We start from the raw sequence: 15,271 nt of genomic DNA, 5'->3' as shown, positions 1-15,271 counted from the left end.
TTTGCAGCCTCACCAAAGTCTAGCTGCTGGTGCCTGCCAGTGGAACCCACCTAGTTTGAGATAGTAGTACTGTCAGGGCGTCAGAGATGTTATGTTGGACCTTTGATTAAGTTTGCAGAATTGACAACCCTGCTGCTTTTCTTAATAAGACAGTGAACTCAGAGGCCCCTAATTAATAAACTGCCTCCCATGATGGGATTGCTGAGCCAGACTTGTTGCTGGCAACTGTGAGCTTGGAAGCCACTTTTGGTTTTAACATTATGGCCCTAAAACCACGGAAAATCCCAGTGGTAAAGTAACAAACATCATCTATTTCGATGCAGTTGTCACTTAAATTATAATGAAGGCTGACTAGGGCAAAACAATGATTTTTTCATCAACTCATGTTTCTGCACAAGCAATGCAATTATATTCATTTTCCACTAAACACAGACCTTTTGAAGATTGAGAGTTTGTTGCAATGGCTGTGATGTTAAGGGTATTTCTATAACTAAATATTTGCACTAAAGCAGGCATATGTAAAATGTGATTTTTGAACTGGAATGCATTACATTGACATTGCGCTGTCAACTCAGTGGCTATCGCATTGAACGTACACATCTAGCAGAAAGAATATAAATTTAACAGTAGCAATCTACAGGAGTGTGAATCTAGATGCATTGAATGAAACATTAGCACATTGCTGATTTACTGCTGCTGCACAAGTATATTTTTTTATAGAAATCCAGAGGAATAAATCACAAATACCAGAATATGACACTGAATTTGTACAGAGCATTGATGAAATGCTCAACAGAAACTATAGACTTATGGTCAATTGTACTGCACTGGGGAGGTCTGTATCCCAAATTTCCTGTCAGACTGTGCCACCTGGACAAGACAGTAAAACGTACAAGACAAAAGTACAGTGCCCCAAACACCTTTAATTTTTACATTTTCTATTGGAAAATATCAGGCATAAAATACATCCACGAAATTTTATAAATAGAAGTTAATTTGTCAGTTGCATCAAGAAGGTCACCATAATCAATAATAGTAAGAATGTTTTCCTTAAATAACTGTAGAGACTCTCGGATAAAGGTGAGCTGCAAAACAGGATTTTGGATTTGGGGAAGGCAGATTTTATTAAAATAAGTCAGGATCTGGACAAGCAAGCTACTTCTGGATAAATCACATCAGGACAGTGGGCAGCGATAGCATTCCAAATGGAATTGATGAGAGTACAGTTCCATCATTTTTCTTCAGGGTGAAATGTTGGAACAACAAGCCCAAAAAAATCTCAATACCCATGAATATTGGGTAACAGGTTTTAACAGGTACAAGGGGAGAAAAACAACAGAGGCTCTACTGGAGTACAGAAAGTGCAGGCAAAAACTTAAGAGAGCAATTAGGTCAGCAAAGATGGGGCATGAATAAACACTGGTGGGCAAGGTTAAGGAGAATTCCAGGATATTTTGTAAGTATATTAAGGGAAAGAGGATAACCAAGGAAATAGTAGGATCTGTTAGGGACCAAGGGAATAATCTACGCATGGAGCCAGAGGACATTGGTTGGGTGTTAAACAAGTGCTTCATGTCTGTCTTTACTTTGGAAAAGGAAGGTATACATACAGAATTCAAGAAGAGAGATTGCAATTTTCTTGAGCAGATGGACATAGGGAGTGAGGAGTTATTGGAGCTTTGGCAAGCTTAAAAATCTCCAGTTCCACATAAGTTGTTTTCCAGTCTGCTGTGGGAACAGAGAGAGAGAAAATTGCAGGAGCTCTGACCCAATTTTTAAATTCTTCTCTGGTCACAGGGGTAGTACCCTGAGGACTAAAATACAGCTAATGTTGTTCCACTTCTCAAAGTGTGGCTGAGCTCAACCAGGGAATTACACACTAATCAGTATCACATCAGTGGGAGGGAAACTATTAGAGATAATTATTATGGAGTTAATTAATCTGCATTTGGAAAGGCAAGGTTTGATCAGAGATAGTCAGCATGGTTTTGTTAGAGAGAGGTCAAGCCAAACAAATTTGGTTGAATTTTTCAAGGAGGTGATCAGATATGTCAATAAGGTTTGTGCTGTTGATTAAGTTTATAGGCCTTATAATCCAAGGTCCTACATGGGCGACTGATAAAGAAGGTAAATGGGATCCAGAGTAACTTTGGAAGTTGGATCTAAAATTAGCTTAGGAGACAGAGGCTGGTAGTAGAAGGATGTTTGTGACTCAAGGCCAGTTTCCAGTCACATGCCACAGGGATCAGTGTTGGGTCACTTATTGTTCAAGATATATAAATACTATAGCAGAAACAAAGCAAGGGACAGTCAGTAAATTTGTGGATGACACGAAGATTGGCTAGGTGGTTGACAGTGAAGAAGAAAGTATTAGGTTATAGAAGAACATATTGGTCAGGTGGTCAGATCAGTGTAAAATGGGATTAACCCTGATAAGTGTGAGCTGATGCACTTTAGATGAAGTGGCAAGACAAGGGTGTATTCATTGAATGGCAAGACACTTAGAAGCTCAGAGGAACTGAGCAATCTTGTGTGTTTGTTCCACAGATCCCTGAAGGCTGTAGGGCACATTATTATGGTTATTACGAAGGCATATGGGACAATTGCCTGGGATGGTAGTTGAGGCAGGAATCCTCACAACCTATAAAAAGTACTTGCATGAGCACTTGAAGTGTCATAACATTCAAGGTTATGGGCCAAGTGCTGGAAAGGGGAACTAGTGTAGTAGTTTAGAGTAATTTCTTTTATTCATGCAGAAAAGGGATGAAGGGCCCTTTCTTTACTATGTAATTCTATGAGAGTACACTTTTCCAAGATAATGCAATGATTGCTTTCCCTCTCATCTGAGGTAGATAGTAGAGGGCATTGTTAATGGCCCAGTCACATTGGTTGAGAAGGACAAGGCAGCATTCTTTCACTGTTACTGGGTGAAAATCCTGGAATTCCCTATATAATGTTATTGTGAATGTTCCTAGACCCCAAGAACCTCAGTGGTTTAAGAAGGCAGTTCCTTATCACCTTTTTCGTGGCAACGGCCCAGTGGTATTATCACCAACACGTAGTCTAGAGACCCGGGTAATGTTCTGGGTTTGAATCCCACCATGCCAAATTGGTGGAATTTGAATTCAATAAAAATCTGGAATTAAAGCCTAATAATGACCATTGTCAATTGTCAAGAAAAAAAAATCTGGAGTTCACTGATATACTTTAAGGGAGGAAATTGCTGCCCCTACCTGGCCTGACCTAGATGTGACTCCATTGACTCTCAACTGCTGCCTGGGCAATTAGGGTGGACATAGCCAAAGATACCCATCTCCCAATGAACAAATGAAAAACATTAGCTCTACATCTCAAACTGCCTAGGTTTGTTACGTAAATATCAATCAAAGCATAATTTGAAAATACAAATGGAATGCAAGATTTTAAAATGAACACAATATGTAATATGGCCCTGACTTTCTGCTGACTTTGTCACTGTTGTTGTGTCCTTGATTGTAATTTGGCATAAACCTACCTTCACTGAATATCTCTCCAATGAAGTTATGGTAGTTGAGTAAGAACCTGTAGCAATTCAGGGCAATATACCTTCATAAAAATCATACTTCAGTATATGTCAGTCCAACTCTCTCTGTTCTGTATCTTCACAACACTGACAACCGTCCTTGGACTGAGCATCCTCGCATTGACCATTCCATCTTCTTATTGGACAACACCAGAGAGATTCACTAGTGATGATTGTGTTCACTATCAGGATAGTTTAACAGAGGTGTTAACAAATTCATTTTAACTGTTTAATGCCTCCATTAAAATAGCAGACAGAAGTATTAGACAGTCAGGTATTCAACCACTAACATCACAAATGCCAAAAATGTTTAGCTCAAAATGGGAAAGATGAAGATACATTTTTAACTGAAATTATTTTACATACAGGATAGGGAAGTTATGAAATAGAAAGCTGTGGTATATTTAAACTCATTTGACCAGGTACTAGCAAAGGAAATGAGTGATCGAGATAAGAGATAGATTTGTGGATAGTATTTCATATTTTTTCAGAATGATTTGAAGCTTCTTGTCCAATAGGGCTCAGCTACTCATTGGGCCATCAAAGGAATAATATAGGGTTAAGTTATTGAAGCACAGACAGCAGTAAATAATAGAAAGGTGTATAGTACCATCTGAAGTTCATCATTTTAAATCTTTTATGAAACAAATCTTTGATGAAGTATATGATGGCTGATTAGATTAAGAAATGTGACTTGATATCTTTAGGCCATTACTATGAACTGTAAGTGTACGACAATCTATGTATGTTGCAATAAGCTTAGAAATCTAATTGCAATCAATCCTTTGTGTAAATGAAGCTAACAGAGATTCACTTTGACTTCACTGTGAGGCCCATATTGATTGTATTATGTTATTGCACTCAGGTTGAGAAGAAAATGCAGATTTTCTCTAAAACCAGCTGTCACTAGTCACCCATTGTTAAACAATTAAACAAAAACATTATGTAACACATTAATAATTTTAAATATCAAACTCTCTAGACTGGTTTCATTTGGTGACACCAATGCTGCTACTATATTGCATAGAAGGGTGGGTTCAGCATGGGAACAGGATTTTGTTACCAACATGTGTATTTGTCCAGCATAGTAAGTAATTTTTTTAATTAACTATAAGTCTGATTTGGAAAATGTTGTGAATGTCACTTTGCACATAAGATTTGTCAAAAATGTAATTTTTATTGCATGCAAAATATTTGGCATTTATAACATCTCTTTATACGTAAATTCATCCGTCAAATCTTCTCTGTACATTTTCATTCAAATTTGAATATATTATGTATTCATAAATCTCTATAGATGTCTGTACTTCTGTACAAAATACGACCACTGAAGTTAGCTTCTGTGATACAAATTTACATGATTTTCCCCTAACCATGTACATTCGTTATAAAAGCAACAATGTACATTTTGAAACGTGCCATATTTTAATGAAAAATATAGAAAAGTGCATTATTTTACAACACTGCAGTAATTGTAAAGACAATGTAAAATATATACATGTTAGTGCAATCATTACAAAAAAGAAGCAACCCCATTAATTACATTTTGTACATGAGCATAAAAGCTTCCTTGAGTTGTAAACATTTTGTTACAGCTTCCTATCACTTGAATTATGTCATAGAACAGCAAAACAAAAAAATGGTTTTTGGAAATAACAGTTAAAAATCACTTAAACTGTTAGATCTTCTGAAGAGGAAAATCTTTTTTGTTGCTGATTTTCTAGACTTATTGTCCTTATCCAGGCATTCACAAACTAATTCCATGTCATGCCAATTATAACTGCACTTAAGTTATGAAATGCAATCTAGCCATTCATTTTTACTCTTCTTCCCTCTGTCAAAATAACCACAGAAGCCAAGAAAGAACAAATGGCCAGAATTGCTGCAAAAGCATAAATACTATTCATAAAATCAATAAATATGAATTGTTTTATTAATTTTGTTGCTAATTAATTTATGTTCTCAGGTAAGTTATAATGCATACCAGTTGTACAAAGCACATGCAGTTAAACTGGCATGCTAAGATTATCTTTCAGCATTTTACAATCCAGTAATAATGAGCCAGCTGTTGAAAGTACAATGGCACATCCAGTATACCAACTGCTTCATTTACTAATGCGCATGCTGTTTTGGCAATAGGATTTGGGTTCTTCTGTTTGTCAGATTTGAAACTCTGTTAAATGATTTTACAAAATTAATACCTGATGCATTGTATGCCACACACATCCCCACTTTCACCAATAACACTTCCTCATTCTAACAGTTTACAATCACTTCCAAGCAGAATACTGCCAATAGTACCAGTCCTCTTGCTTAAGTAGTTCCAATGGATGCCCAGCATTTTGCTTGTCCTAAAATTCCATTTGCCGTCAGTAAGGCATATTGTCGCTGATGTAGAGCTTTTATTAACCATGCTTCATGCTTGGTTTCTGAGTCCCAGAGAAAGATGACTGTATTTTCCTCATCTTCTCCAGCACGCTCAAAAACAAATCAAAAAAATATTTCAAATAGACTTTCTCCTTCTCATGAGCCGGTGGTTCTCATTGAAGCTGTGTAAACCCGGTGACACAGAGCTCACGGGGGATGGGAACAGACTGTTCTTCAATGTGCTTGGTGAAATCTCTTCTATCTTGTAAGATACAGAGTGAAAGTACTGGGGATTAAGTTGGGAGCTGAACGAATTCTGGTGCGATACCACCTGATTGGTGTACTCGTGAGACCTGTAGCACATGCAGGAACAAACAGACTGCAAATCTGTCACCTCGGTTTTGTACCGCTGACGGCCCTGTTGGGGATCCTCCTGGATGTGAATGATCATGCTGTTCCTATTCCCTGCCAAAGAAGCTCTCTCTTCAGCATCCCGTCGCTCATCTTCACTGTTCATGGTCAAAAACCTGAGAACCACCAGGTTGAGGAAAGCTCCAATAACCGTCAAACCCACTAAAATATACATAAAGCTAAAGGCTACATACAGTGGTCTTTTCTGCAGAGCCTTATCTTTTTGGAGGGCCACAAAATCTCCAAACCCTATTGTAGTCAATGTAATGAAGCAATAGTAATATGCATGAAAAAAGTTCCAGTCTTCATAATGTGCAAAGGCAGCTGCTCCAATGCACAGGGTGCCCATGCAAGAGAAGAATCCCACGGTCACCATGTTCTCCATAGATACGTCTGTGCTTTTCATGCCGAGGCATTTCTTTATTCTTTTCAAAAGGTATTTGACAAATGTGTTCATCCGTTCTCCCAGACTCTGGAACATAACTAGGGTCAGTGGTATTCCCAGCACAGCATAAAACATGCAAAAAGCTTTACCTGCATCAGTGTCTGGAGCGGCATGGCCATATCCTGCAAAGCAAAAAGAAGCACTCATCAATCAAATTGCTGCCAGAATCTTCAAGTATTTATCAAAAATACCCTGGATAATAAGTATCCTCCCTTTCTGACTGAGTTTTCTATTTGAAAATATTTAACATTATTATTTTGCATTGCCCTTTGGCATCTAAAACAGATATTTTGCTATCTACCTTGTAACTTGTTTGCTTTTAAAAGTAGTTAAAATGTACACACAATCATCTCAGAGAAACATGGGGTTGGGCAATGCTCAGATATACCTTTCATTAAAAGCAGGAAATAACAAAAATTGTTCATTAAAGTATCAGAAGCAGAGTCACATTGTTTCTCTCAGATGCTGCCAAACCCATTGCAGTTGTCCAGAATTTTGGTTTGCTTTTATCTATAATTTCTAAATAAGTTCATCAATTTTGAATATCAATGGCAAAAGAAAGCATAGAATTATTGTAAGTTGAAGCAATCTAGTGTTATGAAGATGTGGGTGTACTGTCCCTTTAAGAGAGTTAAAAGCTGGCAGGGCTACTAGACAGCACCAAATGGTCTCAGTAAGGTAACAATGTAACAATTGGTCAAAAGCTAAATTAGCTGGTTGCCTGGAAACAACAAAACAGATTCAAATTAGGCCAATCAGTTTAAATTATACCCTGAAAAATACCAAATTCCAATCAAGTTTGAATTGATTTTACCGACAATCTTTAAAGCCAATAACACAATCTGATGCTTTGGGAGTATTAGTCCGGGGAAAATCAAACAGTTGAGAGGAGAACTGCCCAGCTACCAGCATGTAAAAAGACAATATTACAATACTTTTAAACATGTACTCTTCAATCCTTATAAATATATAACTGAATTGCCAATATTTGAACTGGGATTTCTATATGGCAGAGATAAAAATAGCCACCAGTTATACTTTCATTCAGTTTGCAATTCAAATATATGTGGCAGAAAATGCTAAACCAAAAATATTTCTGCTTCTAAACTCTGGTGCCAATTCTGGGTTAAATGTAACCTGTGGACTTGTAGTAAGGTGAGAGAGAAATTTATTTCTGTTTTGTCTTGTTTGGTTATTCCAAACAGTAGTAAAATAGGACAGGTTTTGATAGAAGTATATTTTGAAGTTAGATCCTCTACAGTGAACAAAGGTTGTACAAGTTCTAATAATACTAGAACAACCATGCCGGAATCCATTGATTGTTAGAGAGTCAGCCTGTCCCATTCTACTAATCAAAACAGAAAGTCTAGTTGGTGTGTGGGATGGGAGGGGGAATACACAGTAAAATCTGCATTAGGAATTCCTTAAATGAAGGCAAAGTTACTTTGAAGAAGTTTGATTCCTTCACTTTGTGGGATTCCAACATCGAAAAGTAACACACTGGCCAGAAATTTCCTGAAAAGATTTGTTGTAAATAGCATGAAGCAACAATATTTGAAAGCTGTATCTTGGACATTTGCATTTTACTGATATGCTAGTTTTTCAATGATTATTTGTATCACTTCTTAGTTATATATGCCAAAGTCACAGTTACAAGGAAAGAACAAAGAAAATTTACAGCCCAGGAACAGGCCCCTCGGCCCTCCAAACATGAGCCAATCCAAATCGACTGTCTAAGCCTGTCGCCCAATTCCTAAGCATCTGTATCCCTCTGCTCCCCACCTACTCATGCATCTGTCCAGTTGCATCTTAAATTAATCTACCATGCCTGCCTTTATCACCTCTGCTGGCACCGTAATTCCAGACACCCACCACCCTCTGTGTAAAGTAACTCATGGACATGGATAATCCTGTTCAAATATCCAGAGAATGCAGGTTTTTCTGTAGTTGTTCTGAATGAGCATAAATTTCTCCCAAAGGTATACATGCAACAGGACTTGTAGTCACATTTGCTGGTAATTTTTTTTCTAATTTAACCATGCTGAGACCTGCACTGCATGTTGTATACCTTTTGAATGTTTTTATTCAGAATGTTTAACTTCAGAATCTGTAACATTAAAAAGAGAAAATATTACACTATTGCATTTTCTTAGATATGCAATGCTTAAAATGTGCTTAAGTGATTGTGATAGTTTCAAACTTTATTGTTCATCACATTAGTAAGATAAACTAGGAACTTAAACAATGAAAGGCACCTATATTCTGCACTTTCCCTTGAGAAACAATTGCTTACACTCCTCTCTGCCTAATTTTTACCATTTTTAAATTGTACCAATGAGATTTCTGAGGAAACTTTGGCATAATTTGATTTCTTCAACCTCAGCATAATTGCTGCATGAGACAATGAAGGAAGTTAAAAGCCATTAAGTAGCTGTTCATCTGATTGGTGTTTGAGGGATCCTCTTCTGTGTGAACTAGCTGCAGAATTTGTCTATGTAACAATTAAAAACTTAGTCATTAGTTTTACTACATCAACAGCTTTTAATAAATTTACTTTACCATTGCAGATATTCTACTTCACATGAAGTCAATGTATGAAATATTTAAAGAAATGTCAGAAGCATAAACGTAAATCACTCTTTATCTTTCAGCAAGATAAGTTTTCCCTCCTCATATCTGTCAAAATAAATATGGAATGAGATTCTACCATTTGCTAAACTTTTTTTATTTGCAATAGGAATGTAGAGCAGAATCTTCCAGGCCCGATGAGACAAAGAAAGAAGCAAGAAGCCTGGAAAATTAAGTGGGCTATTTTCAGAACAGATATCCAAAGCCTTGTCAGCTCTGTCTCAAGTAATTTCTGGGCAGGAAGGTCAATGACCTATCTTCCTCACCAGTCTTCACTCAAGTCCCTTAAGTGGTCAACTAATGATCATTAATTGTGAAATCACTCCAAGGGGGCCTGTATCCTGTCACCAAGTCACCTTTTTATTTGTGCATGGAAAGTCCTTTACAATGATTCAGCTTTCTCAGAACCAATTCTCAGAGTGAACAGGATATCTGACATTCTTATTTTTATCTGTCAGCCAGGGTTTCCTGATTGGGGATGTTAATCTGGACGAATCAGATCCACCTGGCTGACCTCATTGTAATAACTACAAATTGGGTTGTAATTTTTTTATCCATTTGAGGGCATCGCTGGCTAGGCCAGCATTCATCACTCTTGATGAATAGTCCAGTGGGTGGATGAGAGACAAACACTTTAGTGTAAGTCTAGCGTCACATGTTGGACAGATCAGGTAAGGATGGCACTTTCCTTCACTAAAAGGACATTAGTGAACCAGATGGTATTTTTTCCTGACAATCAGCCATCATTAGACCCAATTTTTAAAAAATTCAAATTCTACCATGGACATGAAATCTGTGCTGTTGATGGTGGGATCCAAAACTGAGTGCACAGAACATTACCTTGGTCTCTGGATTAATAGTCTAGTAATAGAAGATAGTTAGTTGTCAATTATAAATCTGAGACAGATATGTTTTTGTTAACAAAGGTATTAAGGGATATGGTCCAAAGGTAGGTATACGGAGTTGTATCAGAGATCAAGTATGATCTCAGTGAACAGTGGAACAGACTCAAGGTTCCAGTGTTCCTATCACACTTTTAGGTTGTCAGGTCCCCAGAATGATCTCGACTCCAGCCAGGATAACGGTGCAGCTCTCAATCTGCACTACAAATGTCCATACCCTTGAATGTGCACTAAGATGTGGCAACAGGGTGATCTCTGATTTCTATGGTGCCCCTCCAACTATGAACCCATTTTGTGTGACTACCCTAAAGCAATGCCTACCTTTGGCCCAAGTTGTTCCTCCACCTGAGAGCCCACAGGTTCCTCATGGCACTGCCAAGTTCTGGAGATGTTGGCTTGAGTGGCCAGCAGATGAGTCAGACATGACATTTTCTCACAAGGTCTTCAGCTGGGAGGAGGGCCTGCCACTGTTGACTCAAGCACTTGGTGGTCACTATATATGGTATTCTTCTAAAAGTCAATAAAGGTGTCTCGGATCTTTTGCAGGCAGCACACCAGACATCTGCCTAACTCAAAAGATTCTGCTCATAGAAACAGGCATAGGTAATTCAGCTGCTCAAATCCGTTCTATCATTTGAAGAGATCCTAACTAATCTTCGACTCAATTTCATTAGCATGCTTTCCACATGCACTTTGTCAAGGTTTTTCAGGATGTCAGAGAGGGTTTGCCAGACCAATATCTGGAATGGGTAAGTCGTCTTAAGAAGAGTTGAACAGGCTTGCATCTGCTACAGTCTAGAAAAAGTGGCAACTTGATTGGAACATAGAATTCTGAGGGGCCTTAACAGGTTGCACATAGAAATCATTCTTCTTCTTGTAGAAGAATCTATAACGAGAATTCACTGTTTAAACATAACATAGAGATAAGAATTACATTTTTTCCTCACCAGCCATGAGTCTTTGGAACTCTGTTCCACAAAAAGGTACAAGCAGAGTCTTTGAATATTTTTAAGGCAGAGATTATTGATAAGCAAGGGATGATCAGCTGTTCAGGAATGTGGAATAATCAGAGCAGCCATGACCTTACTGAATGGCAGAGCAGGCTTGAGAGGCAGAGTGGTCTCCTGCTGTTTCTAATTTGTATATTCAAAAGACAGGCAGGTAATTGGTCGACTTGGTTTTGTCCAGCTAAAAATGGTTGTCTTCAAACAAATTGATTAGTTGGCTATAAATCCTTCCAATAAGCCTATGGCAGGCAGGAATGTTTTCTGTTCTGCCAGAACCATGTGGTAACTGCAGAACAATAGGCTCCTGTATCAAACAATCCCACACATGAGTTCTTTCCAAGTGCAAGTATCATCCTCATTCCAAGGGACAACCATATGCATACATAGAAGGATTACACTTAAGTAACATAAATAGCAAAGGAGATGAATTGTCTCAAATTGCAATAGGTTTGTAGTCCAGTAAGAAAGATGACAATGACAGATCTAGTTCTATGAAATTAATTAGAGAACTTTTTAATTATAAAGGAATGATGAGCATCTAGAAATTAATGAACAAAATATAATTAGGAAATCGGCCAGTAAGCTCAGTCATTTGGACAGCTAACATATTGTTCAGATTAACATCAATAGCACAGGTTTCATGTCCATTGCGGCTAAGGTAGATTTAAGATTTGCCATATCGTATAGCTAAAGTGGAATGCAGATACTTTGGATGACACTTCAGACAATGAGCCAAAACCTTGGGAGCAGATGAATAAGCAATACAATTAGGTTCAAGAAAATTGAAAATAAAATTTGGAAAGAGACAATTTTAATGAGAAATGTTGAATTTATTTTGATAAAGCATTGGCGGGTAAGGTAGTGATTAAACTATGGGAAGCTGTCAAACAGGAAATACTTGCTGTACAGACCAAATGTATTTCCAAATGGAGCAATGAAATCTGCAACTTTAAATTCTCATTTATTTTTGAAGTGATAATCAAGGTGTGGTTGGCGGAGTGGGGGTGGGTGGAGAGAGAGAGAGATTCAGGTGGTAAAGCCATACCAAACAGTCTATTCTTGTCTTGATTTATTTGAGATGAAACAAAAATGGAGATCATCCAGATTAAGAAGTAGAAGTTATATCTCTATAATCAGGCAGTCTCAGGGCCATCAACTGTCAAGAAACTTGACACCATCCAGGAGAAAGCAGCTTACTGGATTGATACCCCATCCATCATATTTAGTAATCACTTCCTTCACCACCAACACAGTGACATAGTGCATGATGTAACTTACCTAAGCACCTTCAATATCACCTTCCAAACCTACAATTTCTGCCCCATAGAAGGAGAATGGTAACTGATGCATTGAAACACCAGCACCTGCAATTTTGCCTCAAAGCCAAACACCATCTTCACTTCAAAATATAATTGCCTTTCATTCACCTTCGCTTGGTCAAAGTTATGGAATGACAGTACTGTTGATGTCTGTACTTCCTAAGGATGGCAGCAATTCAAGAAGGAGGCTCAATTATTTCCAAATTATGATATTAGAAATATATGGGTACACATGTCAAGAAAAGAATCAACAGATTTGGTTTATTTCTGCGTTGGGATGGGGGAGCTGGCAGCGTGCCTATAACCATGAGTTCCTCATGTTCCTGGTTTGTTTCAATGGCTGTGCACCTTGCAAAGATTGGGAGACCAGGGCTAACATTCGCACCTATGGCTGATTACTTCATTACAGAATGAGGTTAAATGTAGCTACAATGCAATCCATTCTTTGATCCGGGCCATCATGGAACAGACAATAAGTTTGCTGAAGAGGGGTTTCTAATACTTGGATCAGTTTGGAGTGGGGGCATTGCATAGTGGTTCAGACAAAATGTGCTGTATAATCCTAGCATTCTGTGCTCTGCACAAATGGACAAAGAATGAGAGGTAGCGATGGACTCTGAATAACAGAGAGCAGAAGTAGTATCCTAAGAAGGAAGATGAGTACACTAGAGGAACAATACCTTCTGTGTGATAAAGCACTTCAACGTCAATTGTAGCAAGCCAAACAGGACTCAATTGACAACGCGTTCCAATTGAAGTGAGCTAGATGCAATGATCACACATTTAATGTAAACCTATGTATCTCAAAAGGCAAGCAGTGGTGAACACAGATTTGATTGTTTATTCTCCTCTTTTGTTTCTGATCAAAAGAGAGAGTTTTTAACCATTTGATGGTTTTCCTTTATGTGACAGTCCCACATTGAATAATGAGAAGGTGTGAGGCTCCACTGCCTATTTGGAAAGGAGGAGCACTCCCTTAGTATCATGCCATCTTAGAATCCTGTCTAAGGATGTGTATGGTGCACAGCTTGGTATTACATTACAACCAATTTACAAAAGTGAACTTCCAATGAAGCGACAGCTGTGCTAACTATATACCCTGAAAAGCATTTGTTTTTGGTTCTCCTCCACCCTGTAGAGAGTGAACGGCAACTTCCGGCTGGCAACATTTCACTGATTTCATGGCTGGGTTTTAAAAATAGTGCCAGCACCAGAGATCCTGGAAGGTTTTGGCAGCAACAGGACTTCCATCTCTGAGAGGGAAGATTGAATGAGTGAAGCATCATTGAGGCATGGTACATAGGAATAAGGAAATAGTGTGAGAAATCTCACTAGGCCTCAGGGAGACAAACCTTCCATGAAACTTGCCAAGATTGAGATTTGGCCAATTTCTGGTTAAATTTAGCCATAATGTTTAACCCTCTAAATAATCCCAAACATAGACACACATGCATATTTCAGAAAAGGCAAAAGAAAACTCAGCAGAATGGCTTCTGAAAAAAAAACACTTTGACCAATGGATTATTCTTGAATGAACAGAGTGTAGCATGTCCTGAAATTTGTCACATGTTCCAGCATATGTGGTCAAGTTACTGATCATGTATAGATCCTTTGCAATCTTGAAGACAGATCTTGCTTGAGAAATTTAAGATGTGAAGATCCTGCAATCCCTCTTTTAGAAGAATGAAAAGCTACACCCTGTACTCAAGAGAAGGATTGTCTTTTCAGAAATAGATGTGATGAGCTGAGCAGCTGTTCCTCAGATGCGTCTTGTCCCTCAACCTAAGACACACATAACTTGAACATTACCAAACTGATATCTATTCAAGCAACTCCAGCAGGAGTCTATAGCAAAGCAAGCAGTTATCATGTGTAACATGATTCTTTTTTTATTTGTTCATGGGATGTAGGTGTTGCTGGATGCATCACATTTATTACCCATGTCTATTTGCACTGGGGAAGGTAGAAAATTCTTGACTGGATTTCTTGGTGACTATCTTACATTAATTGGCCTTAGATTATTAGCCCCCCCACTCACGGTCTACCCACTCTATCAAAGTCTTCTATAATTTTGCAAACCTCTCCTTCAAATATCATTACAGCGTTCATGTTCCTCCACACCTGCACAGGTTTCTAGGATATGGAATCAATGATCATTGAGAACTTGTGCATTGATGGAGTCCAACCCTTTGCTCATGATGAGGTTAGCTGTTATGACATGGCACTCTCAATGCTAAGTGTACAGGCTATAGGAAAGCCAACTATGATGGCAAAACCTACTGCAGCACTGATCTCGTCACAGGAAATGAAGCAGTTTAATCAGGCACAAATCAGTTACTGTCATAATACATTTATGGATCAAGGGTTGTGAGATCCCACTCAGTCCCCATTGGCCTCTTGGAAGTAGCCAGCTGTATAAAGTTTTAGCATAGCTGTCTCCTTGACAGTCATTGGGATAGGATAGGCCCCCCCCCACCCCTTCATATCACAGGCCCTAATCCAGCAGTCGCCATAGTTCTGTGGCATTTCCCCAGGATGTCCTCGGTCTGCAGTGACACTGCGCCTCATTCAGCCAGAGGAAACAGCATTGAGGATGATAGACTCTGGGTACCCCACATATCCTGAGGGGA

At 38.4% G+C, this 15,271-nt stretch overlaps 1 protein-coding gene across 1 annotated transcript in view; it reads right to left on the bottom strand.

The window, feature by feature from the left end:
* Positions 1 to 4,760: 4,760 nt before the first annotated feature.
* Positions 4,761 to 15,271, bottom strand: part of kcnk9 (potassium channel, subfamily K, member 9) — a 53,347-nt gene continuing 42,836 nt past the window's right edge. Inside the window, exon 2 of the mRNA XM_072570420.1 lies at positions 4,761 to 6,907. Coding sequence (XP_072426521.1) covers positions 6,066 to 6,907 — 842 coding nt within the window. The 3' untranslated portion in view covers positions 4,761 to 6,065. The remainder of the gene's footprint in view (positions 6,908 to 15,271) is intronic.

The sequence above is a fragment of the Chiloscyllium punctatum genome, chromosome 5 (genome assembly GCF_047496795.1).
Source record: "Chiloscyllium punctatum isolate Juve2018m chromosome 5, sChiPun1.3, whole genome shotgun sequence".
NCBI classification, from domain to species: Eukaryota; Metazoa; Chordata; class Chondrichthyes; order Orectolobiformes; family Hemiscylliidae; genus Chiloscyllium; species Chiloscyllium punctatum.
This window is presented reverse-complemented; position numbering and strand designations above follow the sequence as displayed.